Consider the following 20006-nt stretch of genomic DNA (forward strand, 5'->3'; position numbering starts at 1 on the left):
CTTCGCTATACCTTTCACCTGCTTAGCTCTTATTCACCCCAGATCAAGGGCCAAGACTTTTAGAGGCCCTACGTACAGAAGAGAGCATGTGTCACACGTGTGCAATTCAAAATAGAAAAACTACTAAACTCTAAGTGTAAAGAAGTCTTGACATTTTTTATTGATATATTTATTTGCGCATCCTCTAATGCTTAAAAAAAACCTCACATTCTTGTCAAAGAATTTCTTTCTCACGCAGGAGTGGCCCGGCCTAACTGGTACCATAAGCACTAACTTGGACACAGTATGGTTCATGCATCAGCCCCCACCTCACCACCTCCAGGAAGCCCTCCCTGACCTCCCACTGCTGCTGCACCACCACCAGGACCAGATGCAGAGGCTCCTCTCAGCACTTTCATAACACCAAGTACCGTCCCTTAGAAGCACTCACCACAGGTGTAATTTTCCCACTGTTGGTATGATTTTCAAATTAACGCTACTCCCCAGCGCACCACCAGCTCCACTGAGGGCACGATGCCCGTTTTGCTCACCAGAGTGCCCCTGCCTAAGCATAGTGCCCGGAGCATAGCAGGTGCTCAAGAAATAGTTGTTGAATGAATGAACCGACTAATGACTTGCATGAATGAATCAGGGACAACAGTTCACATTACAAATACAATCATCAATGAACCAAAAGGAACTGTCGCTGAGCTCCTGGGACGAGCGAATTCCGTAGAGAATTTTAGTAGACCTTCCAGCAAACATGTACAAGATGCCTACTAAGAGCCGGGCCCAAGGGCACAGGATGAACGTGACAGGCCTTTCCTCCAGCAGCTCAGCCCAGAACAGGCAAGACACATCCAGCACCCAAATGCTCGGCAGCCGTTCCATGAGAAAGCAGAGCCTCGGAGTGCTGGGGGAAGCTGAGGGAGCAGAGATTAACTTCAGAATGCTCCAGTGCCTCGTTCCTGCTCTCCCCATGCCGTCCCTTAAGGTCAGGATGCTGCTGTCCCCAGCAGGTATCACCTGGTGTGTAGAAGCACACGCCTTGGCTTTTTTTTTTTTCCTCAAAGCAGGCCGCGATGATTAGAACTTGCATCTCCTTAGTGCCCAGCAGACTGCCTGTGTGTGTTCCTTCATACAACACACACTGACCAAGCTCTCACTGTGCCAGACATGGGACCGGCCACTGGGAACACAGTGACCAGGCCACGGTCCCTGTCCTCAACAAGGGCCGTGTCCAGCTCAATGGCTAGACAGGCGCAGCACTGCCTGCCCTTCAGGGGCATTTTTTTTCAAATGCTACAATAATCAAGGAGGTTGCTACTGGCATCTAGTGGGCAAGGCTAGGGGTGCCAAATGACCTGCAAAGCCAGGGACAGTCCCTCAGAATGAAGGACTCCCGTGTTCTAAATGCCACCCTGCGGGTGGAAATTCTAGCACAAATCCATCAGCTATAAACAAACCAACGCCCCTGCCTTGACTTGCATGCAACAGCTGGAGAGTAGTGTGCCAAAGTGCAGTCAAACCATCCACCATCCCAAGAAGTCAGGTCAGCCAGGTGTCTCTAGTGTTGGCCCCTAGGTAACTCCAGCTCCCATCAAAACTCTCCTCCCCCACTTCCCAGGTCCTGCCTGCCTCCAGAGTGTGCTGAGCGGTCCTGAAGTCCTTGCTACTCAAAGTGTGGTCCATGGGCCAGCAGCACCTGCAGCTCCGGGGGGAGCTCACAACACAGACAGACTCTTGGCCCCTCCCCCTCCCAGACCTCCTGAACTCTAGTCTGCATTTTCACAAGATCCCAAGTGATCTATATGCACTTAAAAGTTTGAGAAGCACTGCCCGAGGCCATTCCAGGGCAGCCTTCAGAGGCACTTTTTGTTTAAAAATCCCCAGGAGGCAGAGTTGGCAGGGAGGCTCCAACCACCTCTGCCGGCTGCATTCCCTGGCCCCATGTTTCCTGCATCCCGGCATAGCATCCTCACTGAGAGCAGACCAAGGACAGGTATGTGGCCCTTTTCTCCCTTCTCAGCTCAAAGGTGAGAGAACAAGAGGGGGGGTCCCCCATAACGACTCAAACACATGTCAGCCTTGAGGAACCCAGTTGGGGAAGGTTCCCATTTATGCCCCAGGTAAGTCAAGGGGTTACGTGTCGGTACAAAAGCATTCTTTTATGATTCCTGAGGGGCTTACAAGGCTGAGAGGACCCTGAAATGAGTATAAAATAAGAACTGAAATGCCTTCCTCTGAATGCATTTACACCTATACCCCCACACTAGGCTTAACTCGCGGGTGCTCTGGAGTTTTTCCTAAGTCGCATTCCATGCCTTCTCTTCCAACTAGATTGTAAGCTCCCGGGGAGGTAGGTTGACTCCCTTCTGTAGATGCTTCAAGCTCGAAAATACTGATCTAGGCACAATATCTGATACTAAGTACAGTAATGCCTTGGTTTGCGAGCATAATTTGTTCCGGAAACAAACTACTCATATTGCAAGACATCGCTCGTTTACCAAGTGAAAATGTATTAGAAATGTTTGCTCATCTTGCGGAACACTCGCAAACCAAGTCACTCGCAGGCCAAGGTTTTACAGTGCTGGGGTAATGGTTGTAGGATGGGACGGGGATGGGGATGGGATGGGTGGGATGGGTGGGATGGATGGGATGGGACAGAAGGAAAGGGGAAGGAAGAAAGGCTGAGCACAGCAATGCCCCTTCCCTCTATCAGCCATGTAAAAAGTGCTCCTATAGGGAGACATGTACAAGAATGTTTACTTCAGCAAACGATTGGAAACAACCTGAACGCCCCTCACCAGGGGACTAGCTGCATAAACCGTGGTGCATCCACGCTGTGCAATGCCACACAGTAGTTCATAACGAATAAGGGAGATCTATGTACCACCGTGAAAAACTCTCCAAGGCATAGTATTGTGTGAAAAAAGGGGACGCTTCAGAATGATAGATCCAATATGGAATCATTTATTTTTTTAATCAAAAATCAATATGGCATTGTTTCTATGGATACACTTACACCATATTTCATCAAATCTAAGATACCGTGGATTGTAAAATGCACCTTTACGTACCACTAAAAAAAAAAGAACAAGCAAAACACTGTCAATTCAACCATGACAAGCCACTAATTGTGAGATTCATCTGGATTTCTGAGATGTGAAAGTGTGCCTTAGAATCTGTGAAACAAGGCATTATGTAAACGCGTGCTAGAAGGTCATGAAGCTTTCAAGCCAAAACGGAGACCACAAGGAACCCGAGGGAGGGGGCGGGATGAAGGAGGCTTCACCCTCGTTGACGATTCTGTCTTTGAAATTTTGACCAACAGAATACACTGATGTGTTAGTGATATCCAATAACGTCTAACTTTTTAAAAATAAAGAATGGCCGAAAGCCTCCCCCCGCCCCTCACGGAAAGCAATGGGAATAATACTGGACCAGGGCGTGAGTCACAGGAGAAACAGGGACTTTCCACAGTGCTGAGTCAGGGTGGGGCCGTGTGGCCAGGATGCTGCACAGCTTCATAAGGAGGAGAAGGACGCGCTTAGGAATCACCAGTGGGGAAAGCATCATGGAAAAAAGAAACAACGGGAAGAGAATTCGATTTGGGGAAACAATTCACAATCTACTCACAGACGAGCATCAGGGCTATTCGGGAGCCTGGGGTTGTCCCTCCCAAAAAGGACACCACCATCTACCCTCGCCGTTGTCTGCAACAGCACTTTGGACAGTCATGATGCCATCCTGAATGCATAGCTCACAAGGGACCTCCTCGGACTGAAGCTTCTAATTCCGCCTTAATATCCAATTCTGTGTGTCAGGGCGAGCTGAACCTCGGCCTGCAGCAGCCGCGTCACCGTGCCCTGCGCACAAATAAAAATAGCTTTGGTGCTCAGAGCACAGGTTTCCTTGCCTTATCCTCTGGGGGTCCCGGGGCCGCGCAGCCGGCGAATGGAATGCTCATGCGATATAAATACATAATGAACAAAGAGGCTCCTCAGAAGCATCCTTGACCTTCCTGCTTTCCTTGACTTCTCCCCTGCCTTTGTCCCCAGTGAGGCCGGAAATGAAATGACACTGTCGAGGGAGGTGACGGCCACAGGGTGCTTCCTTGCCAATCTCTCCAGTAGTTAAGCAGTAAATGGCGTTAATTGGAATGATAACCTATCCAGTTCTCCATTTATGCAAATAAAGTTTTGGCAGCTCAGATCATGATTTGAACAGCTACACCTGCCAGCAGACGGGCCTCGTGTCTGACCAATTTGCTCCTCTGTTCCCATAATCTGTGGCATGACAGCGCAAGACCAAATCATTGACTAGTACCACCTTCCAGGAAAAGGGGGGGAAACCAAGGCCAAAGCCCACAAGCAACCTGACAGCGCCCCAAGCTCCAAGAAAAACGGGATGGCTCCCATTCCCCCAAACAAATCTGTACAGGAGACGTCCCCTTCTATAAATTGGGGTTCATCTCCAAAATGTGACTTTCCAGCAGCATCCAAGCCAGCCCGGGGGCAGGGGTGACACCAAGGGCGTTTGCCATCGGTCCCTCCAGACCCACCCCCACCTTCTCCACCTGGCTCTGTGCCCTGGAAGGCGGACAAACAGGCCCCTCTGCTTCAGGTGTCCTGTGGGGTTCCGTCTGTGGTCCCAGCAGAGACTGGGGCGAGGCCAGGAGGTGGCAGAGCAGGTAGGGGTTCTCCTGGCCTGACCCTGGCGTGTGTCAGTCCTGCAGCTGCTCTCTCCAGGTCCGGGTCAGCACTGCCCCTCCCACCCCGTTAGGTGCTGGATCACCGTTGTCATTGGATGTTCCCAAAATGCTCCCCATCCCTGCTGGCTTCCCCTCATCCTGCCCACCTCCATAAAGGGCCCTTTATTAAATGCTCCTCCATTACTGTGTGGGAGCATGCCATCTGTTTTCTGTTGGGACCATGACGAAGGGGGTGTCCTTTAAGCAATTTTTAAGTAAATATGTAGACTAGTTGTTTGTTAAGACTGTGACAAAAAGACGATAGAGGAGGAAGTGTAAAATGTGGCATGAGTGAGGAGGAGAGATGGAGAAATCAGTGATGAGAGGTGTGGCCTGCAGCGAGGTGGCAGAGCGCAGGGCCTTTTACTGGCTCACGCCCCCACCGCCCCACCTGGCCCCCAGCCCCTACCCTCTGCGGCCTGGCCGTACGGCTGTCGGTACACATGGCACTCCGCCCTGCAGCTCGGCCACCCTTCCACAGGGAACAGTCAGCCCGGCGTCAGCCCATGACACGTTCCCTTCTGAAGCTCACCTCCGGGACTCTCACTTGCCGCTCCATCCATGGTCCTCAAGCCCCACCCCAGAAACCTAGGGTCTCCATCCCCTGGGAGACAGTGGGCTCCTGGGGGCCAGACCCCAGTTGTATTTATCCAGCCCCGTGCGCATCCCAGGCTGACTCGCCTCTTTATCACCTGTCTCCCCCTAAGACAAAACATCCCTGAGGGCAGGGGTCCACCACACCCCTGGCACCGAGCCAGGGCCTGGCACACAGCAGGGACTTAATAAAAAACAGAAGGCCTCAAACGCAGAGGGTCCCCATCCTCTGGAAAAGCAGGGTGCACCCCTAGTCTGTTCTGCGGTCTCTGTTCTCTGCCCCCAAGAAGCAGGCGGGAGAGCAGTTTCGGAGGTGTCAGGGAGGTGTGAGGGGGGAAGGCTTGGTGGCATCTGACAGTGAGTCTCCCAGACCAACCTGCCACAAGAATTCCTGGTCCTCCGCCACCCAAGGGAGTGACCAATGGGACACCCAGGTCACATCCAACAAGTCATTTACCGTATTTCCCCATGTATAACACATACCCTTTTCCGAAAAATTTGGGGTCTAAAAACTAGGTGCATCTTATACAGTGGTTGTAGATTTTTTTATTTGCATTTCCCGCTTTTTTTCGCTCATTGTTTCACACTCATTACCAGTATATTACGGTAGGTTACGTTTTGCCACGTTCTGCCAAGAAATGGCTCAGAAAAGATTTCGTGCAGTGCTGAATTCAAGTTAAAAGTGATCCAGTTTGCAAAAGTGAATGGTAATCGTGCTGCTGAACGTAAGTTTGGTCCTCCTCCAACTGAGAAAACAATCCGAGACTGGCTACGGGAAGAAGAAACCCTACTGAAAACACTACGGCAGAAGAAGGCCATGAGAGGCAATCTATGAAGACAGTGATTCGTCATCAGACACCGATGAGGACAAGCTCATGGTTGGGAGTTTTGACAGTGATGAGGAGTTGTATATTATGATGAATAAAACTTGAGTTCAATAACTTTATGTAATAATTTTTTTCAAATTTCGGGCCCCCAAATTAAGGTGCGTCTTATACATGGGAGCATCTTCTACATGGGGAAATACGGTAATAATATTTCATGAGCGCGTACGATGTGCCAGGCCAGAGACAGGCGCAGGTGTGGGAAAGGCAGAGCAGGACAGTGCCCTCAAGAAGGTCCCCTTCTAGTAGCAAAGACAATAATCTAAAAACAAATCAAAAAGAAATCTGAAATAACAAGAACTGCCATGAAGGAAATCCAATGGGGTGATCCAATAGAGAGTGAAGGAGAGCAACTTTAGCTAGGGGACAGAGGGTGTCAAAGAGGGCCACCCTCAGTAGGTGACGTTGCAGGTGAGGCCCAAAGAGAGGTGGTGCAAAGGCCCTGTGGTGGAAATAAGTCCAAGGTGCAGGGGGTGGAGCCGACTGAGAGGAGGTGAGGCCAGGTCGGAGGGGTGCCTTGGTTCTAAGTGCAGCGGGAGAGAGGCACAGTCAGGTAGAGCAGCCCTGGAAACAGGTGCTGGGAAGGGGCTGGGAGGCCGCAGGCAGGAGCCGGCCATCTCTCCTCCCCAGTTCCTCTACTGCCTGCCCCTCAGCCACCTCCGGCCCACGTCCGCACCACGCAGCCCCTACCCACCTTCAGAGGGCTCAGATCTGCTCGGACAGATGTGACCTTGTTATCCCTGTCACTAGGCAGGGTAGCGCTGACATGCACAACCACTTGGCGGGGCCATGACTTCTGGCATCCGAGGTGGTGGGGTGGGGGAAGGGCTAGGGGGTGCATGCCCCCCCAAGCAGGTCTCCATCCCGCCACCTGCACAGCTGCCTCACAGCCTCCGTCTTCCCAGATGCTGCCCCCACCCCAGGACAGTGATGTCATTCCAAAGGCAGCCAAATTCTAGCCAGTCAACTCCAAAATAAAACTGTTTAACACAAAATGAAGCATTTTATAATCCCCTGTACATTTTTTCCCTGAGCTGGCACACACAGTGTTTAAAAACACTGCCAAAACACTCAACCAATAGTTTAGCTTTATTTTAGACCAGTGCCAGAGTTAAATTTCAGATTTCCTTGCTCTTTTCCTGCTCACCCCGCCCCCCACGTCCCCCCACCTTTGCCCCCCCACAAGCGGTTTCTTCTGCTCCTCCCCTCCCCCTTCCCCCAGCTGTAAGGCCAGGCCAGGCGGGCGGTGTGCAGCAGAGTAAAGGAAAACCGGTCCCCTGCTGGCTGCACTCCTTGAATCGCACACCCAGGCCAGCAGGAGATAAATTTGGTTGGTTTCTCATTTTGTTTGGGGATGTTCTTTATTTTTCTGTGTGAGGGTGTCATTTTAGGGATGCCAATCACAGGATCTCAGGGTTCAGAGGAACCTGAAATGTTGACCAGTGGCAGCCCCCTGACCCCCACCTCCACATCCCACTCCCCCTACCCCTGTGGTCATCTCATATGTCCATTCCCGGGCTTTTAAAAAGGCTCTCGCCACCAGGAAGTTGTTCCTTATATGTGGGGTCCCTGTGGCTTCTGGAATTGGTCCTGGTTCTGTCTCTTGGTCACCAAGACTAATGAAGAGAGAGGTCAGGGTGTCTCGTCCCCCGTCTCGCCCTGCTTTGGATAGAGCTTCCACTGGGCAGTCCCTTCCGCTAGTGCCTCATCCAGAGGTGATAATAAAAATGTCAACCCCTGGTTCACCACCACAGGAACGGACACCAGCTGAACTGGTGAGGCTGGCCAAGCTGGGACCTCTCCCTGAGGTCAGCTCACCTACTCTGGGATCTTTGCTGCTGGAGGTTACATGGCCCGAGCGCCTTCCTTCTTTGGGCTGCTGCTGCCTACCAGCATCTATGCCCCCTTCTTCTGCTAGCAGCACCCTGGTTTCCTCCGGGGAACATCTCTGGGTCTGCCATGCAGAGCATGTGACCTGGCCTGAGCCGAAAGCCAACGCAGCGTTCACCGGGGCCAGGAGATGCAGGAAGACTGTGCCCTGAGGCTTTCACTAGTCTCTCTGGACTCAGCCGCACCCCAAGCTGGTCCTACGTCTCCATTCCTATTCCCACGAGCCACTGAACTCCCCAGCTTGGTATGAACACGTTAGGTTGATTTTCTGACACCGGCCCCCAAGAATCCTAACTTCCCAGCTTGCAAGCGCGGCTTTGAGGCCTCCCCTTCTGTCTTCCCCAGAGCCTCTGTCCCGCCACGGTCTCCCCAGCAACACGTGGAACAGCGCAACTGTCTCCCTCATCCTGCTGAGGCGGCCACAGCCGCGATGCACACCAACGATTCTGGCAGTGACCTGGCTACTTGTGTGACTCCCCCCCGCACCGCTCATGCGGGGTTGGCCAGTCCTCAGCCAGACCACAGAGGGAACCAACCCGTTCCCCAAACAACTACAGATAGGTCGGTTTAAGACATTCCTGGCCCAAGTCGGTGAGGGGCCAGGTGTTCTAACGTGCAAGCTCCCGAAAGGCAGGAACGGTGTCTGTTTCACCCACTCCTTATCCCCCATGTCTGGACAGCTTTCTAGCTCATAGTAGGTGCGTGGAAACGTATTCTGTGAATCAATGAACACGCGCCAGGCGATGCTCTGGTTCTAAGGAACGTATTTTCCTCTGGCCGTTTTGTTTGGTTCTTTGGGGGGTCTGGATGTGCACTAAGGGACATGGGAAGAGGCCACTGACGGCTGTCAGCTAAGACAAAGGGCTCCTGTGGACCAGCTCCCCTCTCGCTGCCTTTCACCCCCAAAGCAGGCCAGCATGCAGCTGGGGGCTCTTCCATCTCCACCTACAGGCACATCTCAAAGCTGTCTCTAATTTCCAAGTGGAGGTGACCGAGGCCGATTTCTCAGGGAACACAACTTTTAGATCTTTACGCCCAACAGGATCCGCAAATAGCACCAGCACCCCCAGGAGAAAGGCAACAGGGCTGAGGGGCTTTGGTCTCTGTGTTTCCTGCCCATTGGAGATAAAGGTGATAAGAAGGGACATGGAGCGCTGGACGAAAGAAACTGGAGGCCTTGATGGGAGAGGAAAAGCCGCGGCTGTTGACAAAAGCTCTGTGGAACCAGCCCTGAGCTTGCGCAGTGACAGTGAGGTCTGGGAGCTATACATGTGTATCCTGGGGGGGGGGGGGGGGGACACGACTTACTACTGAAATACCTACAGAATAGAGGACAAGTCTTACTGAGATTTTGGAAGCCGACGGAGGATGTGACTTCTTGCTAACACCGCTGTCCCAGGACCATGGAAGCAGAGCTATTAGCACAGCAGACGGGCTTCACAGCACGTCTCCACACCACCTGGGCACCCAGGCCACTCAGGCATAAGGACTGACCCAGTGGTCACCCAGCCTCTCTCCAGCCTTGCCCAAGACCTGGACACGATGTCTCGGAGGCCCAGCAGCAGGCAGATGTCACCAGGGCAGGACTGGCCCCTCTCCAAGAGCTCCACACCCAAAGGACCAAGAGATAGAGGTTTGGGGGAGAGAGGGAGGGTGGGCCTGCTTCTGTGGGACCCCCAAGGTGGGGGCACAACTTCCACAAAGTGAGGAAGAATTCAAGGTCAAAGTCTGTCTTCCACAAGAAGCAAACAAAGAAAAGTCCAGTCTAAACGGTGTGAGGTTTGTGAGTCTGGAGAACTCAATGATGGAAGACTTGCTATAGGGTGCCCCCTGCCCCCCCCCCAAACAGCCACGGAGCCAGGCAGGAGCAACACAAAATCCACACCCATCAGAGAACAGTGGGTGCCCAGCAGCCAGCACCAGTCCTCTGACCACCTTGGGGGCTGCACTGCCTCCTGAGAATTATGAAATGCCCTCTGGGGGGGGAGGGGAGTGCCAGCTCAGCTATCACCTCCCCATGTGACTTTGGCCAGGTCCCACCTCACTAAAGAGCCTGCCTGGCCCAGTCAGTGCTTTCAGATTCCCTGGGGCCTCCTGGAGGTTTGGGTGTGGGGCGGGGAGTGATGGGAGGAGCTGAGAACTTTCCAAATCCTTTAACAGAGCTCTGCTTTAACAGTTATCTGCTTCATACACTGGTTGTGTTTCAGAATAAGGTTGGAAACCACTGAGCTAGGTGACCTTTGGGGACTCTGCTTCCCTAAAATTCTAAGATGCGATCATGAGATGCCATCGACAGCAAAGTGAACGGACTTAATAATCGATACCTGACAATCTGGCATTTGATGCAACTATTTTGCGCCTTACATCTGCTTGCATGTAATTCCTTCCTCCTGAAGAATACATCCGTGTTTCCTGGTCACCATACTGGGGAGACCCCTCCCCAACTCTCAGGGGTCTGTATGGAGTTGCCCCACTGCCCCCACCTCAGCCCAGCTCATATGCATGTCTGTCAACCCCAGCCAGTGTCGCCATGCGGTGTGACCCTTGGTCATGGCCGCTCCACAGGAGTCAACCTCAGGACTCCTGTCCTCACAATCAGAAAGTCTTAGGAGAGCGCAGGCCTGGAGGTGCTGGGGACGCCTCTTCTGTTGCATGCGTTGACGAGGTTTGTGGAGGCGGTCTTGGGGCACGTCCTTGGAGGGCCTGGAGGGACTTGAAATCAACCCTCTCAATTCCTTTAGCCAATGAGTCTGCTTTTTTCTGCTTGTCATTTTGAATTGAGTCTCTATGCAGATAGCATATTATTAACTGAGGACCTGCTGTGTGCCCAGCAATCAAAAGGGTTATGGTGACTTCATCTTTCAACTAGGTTATACGTTCCTTGTTGACAGGAACTCTCCAACACACACACACACACCTACACACACACACACACACTCACACACCTACACACACACACACACACACTCACACACCTACACTCACACACCTACACACACACACACACACACTCACACACACACCTACACACACACACACACACACACACACATAATAGGTACGGTATCAATACCTGCTGATGTGACATGTGCCTTCTGGAACTTCCAAGCTGAATGACAACAGGCTGGACCCAGGCCACACGAGGGATATACCTGCAACCCGCCTGAAGGCCAGCTTGGGGTGTTTCTTTTTCTCCCAGGACCTGGAAGCCCTGCTGGGTGTCTGGAAAGGTGCGCAAACCAGGGCCCAGCCTGGGAGGGGCAGCCCAGGCCCCATCCCCCCCCCAGAGCATCTCCAGGGGCTGCTCACTGAGGCTCATCCTGGGGGTGTTTGCAGCAGAGCAGTGCCGATATCAGGCACCCCACCCCACCCACCCTGGAGCCCACTGGCAAACCCTTGGCCACAAAAGAACCCAGAAGACGTAGTGATTCAGAAAATCACCAAGGTGGTCAGGCTGGCTGGGTGGGAAAGAAGTAACAGGCCAATCGGAAACCATAAGGAATGCACAGAGCACATTTCTTCCCGTGGAAGGCAGAAGAGAGATGGGTTCTTCCCACCTTGACCCTTGCCTTCTATGTTCTTAATTTGGTGTCCAATTTTAGAGAGGCCTGTAGGCCCCACGATGTGATAATGGCATCACTCTACATAGTCAAGTGAAGGGGGACGCATTCTGTAAACCTGAAGACTCACAGGAGGTGAGTAATAACACCAGCATCTTTTCAGACAGTTCCCCTCTACGTTACCCCCGGGAGCCAGGACACAGCTGCCCGAGCCCAGACGGAACCACAGTCCGACGCAGCTGCCGGCTGCCCAGGCACCTTCTGATGGGGACTCGGGGCGCAGGAGGCGGGCACTTCGGGACGGTTTCGCGCTGGCCACCGACCAGGCAGACCACCCTGCTCATGGCTGCCCTCCCCGGCGGCAGCGCGGTAGCAGGCCGACACCCACGGCCAGCACCCCCCGGAACACCTGTGTGGAATGACATCTCTCTACACTGAAGCCTTTTAAAGGCACTGGGGAAGGCAGCTATTTAAAGGCTGCCTGTGGCGCTTCATCTTATGAGTCAAAGAACGCTTTTGTGAAGAGACGGCCTTCTCCACTGAGATACCTTTCATCTAAATAAACAGTTCCCCCAGCCCTGGCACCCAGATGGGTCCCTGTGCAGACCACATGCCCAATAAATATCTGTTGAAATGAATAAAACCATCTCTTCCTGCTCTTAAGTCCCCCTTCAGATTCCACATTAAATGAAGACCTACTATGTCCATATGTCATCTCCTACCTCAAAGCCCTTTATCCTCCAGGCATCTCCAGGGTCTGTCTGCCTTACGCAGATACCTCTGTCTTCAGAGGCTGTAGCCTCCTTGGGGACAGGATCAATAAACCCTTACCTAGCACCTAGCCACAGGCCAAGGCAGCCCTGGGGTCAGGGAAGAGAATAAGACCTGTAGTCTTGGCATCCAGGACACACATCATCACCAGGGAATGGGCTGGCAAACTTTGGACCTTCGCCAACCTGGTGGGTAAAAATCGCAGTTGTCTGTGGTTTAAATGTACAGGTCTCTTATTATATACAGGAAGTTCTGTATCTTTCTAAATGTTTACGATCCCACTACTGTTTCTTTTTCTGATTCCATTGCTGTCCTTTGCACATGGGAGATATTCAGACTATCTAAAAACCAACCAATCCAAGCGGCACGGGCCTGGGGCAGCCCCGCCTTCGCCCTGCTTTCTGTTGATTTATTGGTTATTTTCTTAGCTCTGGTAGCAGCGCCTTACACATTAAGGGAAATATCTTTTGCCTGTGATATGTGTCTTTTGTTTGATTTATTCTGGTTTTGGCAATGCAGAAATGTTTTATTTTTATGTCGTTGAATATTTGTCTTTTGTTTTATGGCTTCTGGGTTTAGGGTTATATTTAGAAAAAGCTCCCCTTCTCTGATACTATTACATTTTTTTAAAAACTCACTTGTTTTCTTTTAGTATTTTTAAGTTTTCTTTTTATGTTTAGATTTCTGATCCACTGGGGATTTGTTTGGTGTTAAGAGGAGGAAGGAATCCAATTTCCTTTTTTCAGGATGGTTGCCCTCTTCATCCCAACCCCAATTACTGAGTGCTCTGCAGTGACACCTTTCTCATTCACTACATTTCCATCTATTTGGGTCCATGTCTGGTCTCTTGGCCATCCCCTTGGTCTGTCCCACGCCACTTAGAATTCCGCAGCTTCGGAACATGTTTGAAAGTCTGACCTGGTTACCATCCCTGTCCATCATTCCTCTTCTTTGGGATTTTCCTTCTATCCTTGCATGGCTAGTCTTCCTTACGAACTTTAGAATCAGCTCTTCCATTTCTGAATCAATCCCATTGTCTGTCTTATTGGCTAAGGTTAAGGTAACGGGTAATTTAGGGGTCACTGACATAGTGACAACATTAGAGCTTTCCACCCAAGAATAAGGTCTGCCTTTTCATTTATCTAAGTGTCTTTTGGGTTCCACCAGTAGTTGACTCTGTTTGTCTCCTCCAAATATTTGCATATTGCTTCCTGGGTTGGTGCCCTGGTCTTCATACATTCTGTGGCTACCGGAAGCGGGGCCCTTTCTTGCTGGGTGTTTTCCAGCTGGATGTCCTCTAAATGTGGAAATATCTTCCTGTGGAGGGATTAATTGGGCTCGAGCCCCCAGGCCATTCGCACTGCAAGATGCCGGCTGACGCCCAGGCGCTGTGCACGCTCCCACGGGCGGAAGGCACTCGCGCCCTGCACCTGTGCTCTTGGCAACCCATGGCCAGCGGCTGGCCTAAGCCCGCTGTGTTGCCCAAATGGAACCAGTATGAGGGACGCCCCCGCGCAGTACGGCAGGAGGGCCCCACCCACACAACTGGAGCAAGAAAAGGACCTGAGCTGGCACACAAAGGCAATCTCTGGCCAGCCGGCGAACGGGACAAGGCTGGCCAAGGTGCCAGCCTCCACACAGCCCCAGCCCTATAATTAGGGCCCACGGGTCACTCTGGCCACAGCTGAACAAACCAGGGTGTGATTAGCTTTCCACCCGGCTTTTTACTCAGCAGCATTTCACCTTCGCTGCGAAAGGGAGGGTCTGCCCTTCCAAAGGGGCTGGGGACACGCTCCTTGGTCCCAGCCATCAGGAAGGTGGGGCAGCTGAAGGGTGAGCAGCGAAATTAACCCACAGGGAGCAGGTGCTTTTGCTGTTGCTATTTGAACAAATTCCCCTCCTCTTTTTTAACTGAGCATTCAAAAAAGCTGGAGTTTAGGTTGAAATTGCTCTCTGTGCCCAATCTATGTTCAGAACTCAAATCTTAGCGCACGCTCTGTTGCCGTAAGCAAGATGCCCCACCTTTCTGAGCCTCCGTTGCCTAATGTGTAAAATGGGGAGGAATGGTGAAAAATAGGATTTCCTGCTGGGATTGTTGTGAAGATGGATGAGATGGCGCCTTCACTCAACAAGCATGTATTCAGCACCATTGTGTGTCAGGTGCTGGGCCAGGACATGACAGGGGACAAAACAGACATGGCTCTTGTCCTCGCGAAGCCCAATAGCAGTGGGAGGATGGGCGATACACCCGTTGGAAACAACCACAGAATACTTACAGACTGATGAGTGCTGTGGACTGTGTGGCAGGGGCTGCAGAGGCTACGCGCCAGGGCGAGTCCCTCAGGGCCTGACACGTAGCAAGTGCTCACTGTGCAAAGTAGCAGGACTACTGCCCACCTGCAAGCCCCTGGAGGCACGGGGACCCTGTGTATTTCAGGGCTGCCCCTGGTGCCCAGCGAGGAGCCTGGCCTGAGTCGGAGATCAGGGAATGGGGCCTAAAGGGAACACACCCATTCTCAGCTCCAACCTGGAGCTACAGGCGATTTCTGTCCTATGGCGCGAATGTCTGGAGCCCAGAGCTAGAGACCTCAGTCCTTCTAAAGGACTCTGTCTGCCTCTCCCTACCTACAATGAAAACCCAAATCATGCCAGCCTAGGACCTCCAAAGCCTTGGGGACCTGCCACATTCCAGGACTGAAACACTGCACACAGTTCCTGACAGTTAGGAGCGTCGCTAGGCAAGTCGGGTCTAAAGCATCACAAGAGGAGTAAAAGTGCAGCCCCCACATGTCCGGGGCAGTCGCCTCATCCATGTGAACCAATGCAGCGACAGGGCTCAATAAAAGGTAGTATTGGTGCCAGAAAGTGGTCAAACCGTCCAGGCTGGAGGTCCATGGGTGACCTGCTTCCACAAGTACATAAAAAATTGGGATCAGCCCAGGTAAAACCAACCTTTCATACCTGCCTCCATGGGGTCCCCCCAGGAACTTCCCAGAGACACTTTCTAAAGCAGTTGAAGTCCTCCTGGGTCCTCGAAGATGATGAAAAGCACCCCCTGCAACAGTTTCTAGGGCCTAAATGTGCTTGGCCGACACTTCCCAAATTGCATCAACGTAAAATTCAGCTTACTCCCTGTTCTGACACTACGGGCGCTAGTGGGACCTGAATTAACGGCGACTTTGTATCATCAGTTCAGACGGCCACCAAATGCTCTGGCTACTTCCTCACATGGTGCCCACAAACTATGCTCCAGCAAGTCAGCCTTTAGCTACTCTGTTGCAAAACCCCGAATCTACAGGCGTATTGGTCTAAACTTTATATCTTTACAGTCTATAACCAGTACCAGCAACCCAAGCTCCATCCGCTTGAGCACTGCTGTTTAAAAGGAGGGTTCCCAAAAAAGGGGAAACGTTCAGTAACAAACGCCGAATACAAAACGGTGAGAGCCCACTGCTCCAGGCATGTAAACATTTGTTACCCTGTGGGCAGAGACTGGAGGGGGCCAAGGGGAAACCAAACAGCTGTTGGGGCGTAAGTATCCACCGAGTGAGCTGCCTCTTGCCTGTTTCATTTCGGGTCCTAACGACACAATGTCTGATGCCTTGTGGGTTTAAGGTTGGTTTCTCCTCAGGCACAAATGAGAGACAGTGAGAGAGAGAGGGAGAGAGAAATATGAACAGGACTTGATACCTGAGTTCTTGAAGTCCCCACTTCAACAACTTCTCCAGGACCTGGCATTGCCACTCTTGCTGAGGGACAATGCAGAGTCACCTTCTCAAGCCCCAAGGCCTCCAGAAGTGAGGGTGCTTCGGTGCAGAGCCCCAGCTCCAGGTGTGTGTGTGTGGGGGGGTCTTCCTTACGCAGCAGCATCACCGCCACTCTGGCAGGAGCCCCTCCTTCCATGGTGAGCACCCCCCACATCAGAAACTCTCTAGACCTCACAGCTGCTCACACCGATTCTGATCGAGCAAGGCACTCCTCACCCCAACTGTCACAGAAAGAGCCCAGAGGTCACTCTGCTAAAGTCGTTTTAGAGAAAAACCACATTCAAGATCACCACCACAAAAACACCCCACCCCCCTCCACACAGTCTCCCAGAACACACTGTGTGGGGAGGGTGGTGCCGCCTCCACATTCCAGGAGTGACAGCCCTCTGCAGGGCGTTTCCAAGGAGCAGACAGCAGGATTAACAGGTGTCACTGCACTTGGGTCCCAAATTCTCTGCAGCAGGGAGGGCCTGCCTCCCTCTAAACAGGACTCATTTGTTCCCTCAAAAACATCTACTGAGCGCCCTGAGCCCGCCAGGTCCCCACAGACCACGACCCTCTTTGAAACAGTCTTTGCTGGACTGTCGAGTGTCCACTTCGCCCTCCAGGGCATATGTCCCACGAGGGTGGTGATGCCCTCCCCACATAGCCCCTCATACTGTGACTCCATGACCAATGACGAGCGTCCAGCAGACCCATGAGCCTGGCCTGGGAGCGCCTGCTAGTTCACTTTTGTGCCCGTTCCTAACTTTTCAAGCAGAAGCTAGTTTTCAAACATCTTATGCTAAAGCCCAATGTGCAAAACAGACTTTTAAGGTGAATAGCTCTGACAAGTTGGTGCCAGGTCCCCTCAAACAGGCCCCAATACCTGCCCGACAGCCCCAGGGACACCTCTGAGAACAGGTTTGAAAACCACTGCACGATCGAAGGGTGTGGAGGTGTCCTAGGCAGGGGCCCGTTTTGAGCGATGCACATGCAGCTCCCAGTGGTTTATCCTGTCCCTGGGTAACCCTAGGAACCTATGACCTGGGGGAGATAGCTCCTCACTCATCTCTTCTTCACGCCTTTCCTGGGCGGTAATGAATTTGTCGGATGCTGTTAGACCAGGTCACTTCCCATGCTCTTTCTAGCAATTTCTGACTTCCTTCCAATACCCCAGGGTTTGGGGATATTCCTGGTTCCCACGTCCCTGTGGAGGTCATTAGTGGGGTCCTGTTAGGAAGTAAGCAGGAAATTGGTAGGTACCACCAGCATTGATAAGGATGGCTGCAGACCCTGCAAAGGGGCTGCGATGACTTCAGCCAAAGTGTGAGGCTATAGAAAGAAGAGGCAGCCACTGGGAAGGGAACCCTGCCCGGGACTGAAGCTCTAGTCACTGTCATTTCTTATTTCCAGCACAGACCCCCGCATGCAGCCCCAAAGCCTCACATTTTCTTTCTCCACCTAGAAATGCTGCCATTCTCAAAAATGTGGCAGGAGACATGAAAAGCTCCTTGATTCAAGAGAACTGGAGGGAGAGGCAGCCCTAATAGTGCTGGGGGTGGGGCCTCACTCCAAGAGCTGCAGACTCAACAAAGCGACACTTAGCAGGGGTCCTCAGGGGCCCAGCTCTAATCACTAGACATTCAGGAAATAAAGAGAATGGCTTTTAATTAGAAGATCAATTCATTGATTGTTTCAAAAGTTAAGTGACAATATTTCATTCTCTTAATAGTTTTAGCACCCACTTCAGATCTTGGCTAAATGAAGAAATACACCAGCATCTATGATTTTCTCAAGTAGGACGAAGTCCATAGCCCAGGGTCCTGAAGAGGTCCTGGTTCGGCCACCAAAATCATTAAGTGACCTTAGTACAACAATCACCTTTTCCTTTCAGTGCCTCAGAATTCTAAGATTATAAGTCAGCCATTGCCTCTGGCCCTGGTTGAAATATCACCAATTCTAAATGACTGGGGTTTAATGTGCTGAGCCCCAAGTTCAATTCTCTAAGAGTCCTCTTGGGCACATTGTTTGGGGTATCTGTTCCCTTCCGAGGTTGACAAGCACTTGGTCTAGCCAGGGCTGTGCAGGTATGAACGTCACTAGAGGGAAAGTCATAGCAGTTCCCCCAAACACTTGGCTTTCAAATTTCCAAGATGGTATGAAAGGTAAGGGAAGTGAGAGCTTTGTGTACCAGCCTACTTCCTACCAGCGAATTTTCCCCCAAAATAGTAGACAAAGCTGAGGAATACAAGTCTGAGATTTTAGGTCCTCTCCCCACAAACCGGCATCCAAAGGGTTTCATCAACAATTAAGATGGAAGGGGATATCTGGGGATCGCTGTATAGACAACACAAATGCTTCAGACTCCCTGATCAGACCCCTGCAACAACGGTCGCCGCCCCCCAAGGAATGCACATGCCCCTGTTCCCTAACTCTACCCCATGCCCCCATCCCCCACCTCCACCCCGTGCCCCAGACACATAATCACACACAACTCATGAAGTCTTAAATCACTCCTGTAAAACCGTGGCCTTGCCCACCTTCTTCGTGACATCGAGGAAAGCGAACAGGTCTGGCAGTTAGTTCCCAGCCACTCAGAGAAAAGGGAGGCCAAGCACAGAAGTGGAACCGGGGCCCTTTTTGCATAGGCTCTGCTTGGCCTGTGAAATTCTCCCCATCCCATCACAAATGCTGCCTCAGAGCTCACTCCTTCACGCAGCCTTCCCTACTTGAGCTGCTTAACTTTGCACTAACCTCTTAATTGCTGGGTTTCCAAAAGGCCTTCCAAAAATGCGGGGTGCAGACCCACCCACTTATGGCCCACGTGGCATGGCGTACAGATTGAGGGAACGACGACAGGGTGCCCCCACCGAATTCCTGCCTGCCGGAAAGCTGTTGCTTTTATTTTTAATTGTATTTAAAAGGCGGATACAGGGTACCCAAGACACCACAATAAAATGACATTAACTGTAAAATTACATTATTAATTCTTTAATCTCACTTGAGGCTTCAAGCTGTTGCTATGTCCAATTATCCATATAACCACCTGTCAGAATCCCGGTGCTATTTAGCATTACCTCCAGGACAGCGGTGGGCCCGGTGGTCCGTCAGGTCTGCCAGAGACTCGAAGTCCTGCTGACAGTGATCGCAGGTGTAAATTGAGTCATCTTCCATGTCTTCATCGTCCTCATTTCTCTCCTCTTGACTTGTCACGCTGTTCCTGTCTTCCAGTGCACGGCTGGTTTTCTGATCACACCCGGGCTCTCCTTCCAGGCCTCCTGCCAACAGGAAGAATACAATCACGTCAGCGGACAGGGTCTTGGGAAAGGGTTTTAAAAGAATCGTCCAGCATTTATGAAGATACATTTAATTACTCTACCTCCCAGGGTCCATTATTCTTGACATCTCTCGGTATATTAATATATGGGGGGTTTTTGTAGCATGTGGTGCCATAATTCGCAACTAGATTCTTTAATTCTTGGTGTAAATCTTCTATGGGGATTTCCTGTCATCTTCCCTCTGTGCATGGATGCCGGGGGTTGTGACCCACCAGGGAGGTGAAAATGCCTTAGCATTCTGTCTCCCAAAAACCCAATTCTCTTACACACTTCTCCAGAGCTCCCAGCAGCTGTTCCTAACGCACCTAAGCTTTTTGTTTTCCCCCAAGCCCTGCAATTTAGAGCTGGGAGATCGCGTAGCCACGTTCACCCTCCACATAACAAGCCTCGAAAATGTAGTGATGTCGGTTTGGTTCTTTGCAAAGATGTCCTGATTCTGGAATCCAGGGAGCACACGTGTTTGCAGGACCATGGCTAATCAAATCACA

At 51.7% G+C, this 20006-nt stretch overlaps 1 protein-coding gene across 2 annotated transcripts in view; it reads right to left on the reverse strand.

Moving 5' to 3' along the window:
- ZNF423 (zinc finger protein 423) overlaps nucleotides 1–20006 on the reverse strand; it is a 319048-nt gene that overhangs the window by 193067 nt on the left and 105975 nt on the right. For both annotated transcript variants that reach the window (XM_019643449.1, XM_019643432.1), the window contains exon 3: nucleotides 19258–19458. In XM_019643449.1, coding sequence (XP_019498994.1) covers nucleotides 19258–19354 — 97 coding nt within the window. In that variant the 5' untranslated portion in view covers nucleotides 19355–19458. The remainder of the gene's footprint in view (nucleotides 1–19257; nucleotides 19459–20006) is intronic.

This window comes from Hipposideros armiger, unplaced genomic scaffold, assembly GCF_001890085.2.
Source record: "Hipposideros armiger isolate ML-2016 unplaced genomic scaffold, ASM189008v1 scaffold_4, whole genome shotgun sequence".
Taxonomy (NCBI): Eukaryota; Metazoa; Chordata; class Mammalia; order Chiroptera; family Hipposideridae; genus Hipposideros; species Hipposideros armiger.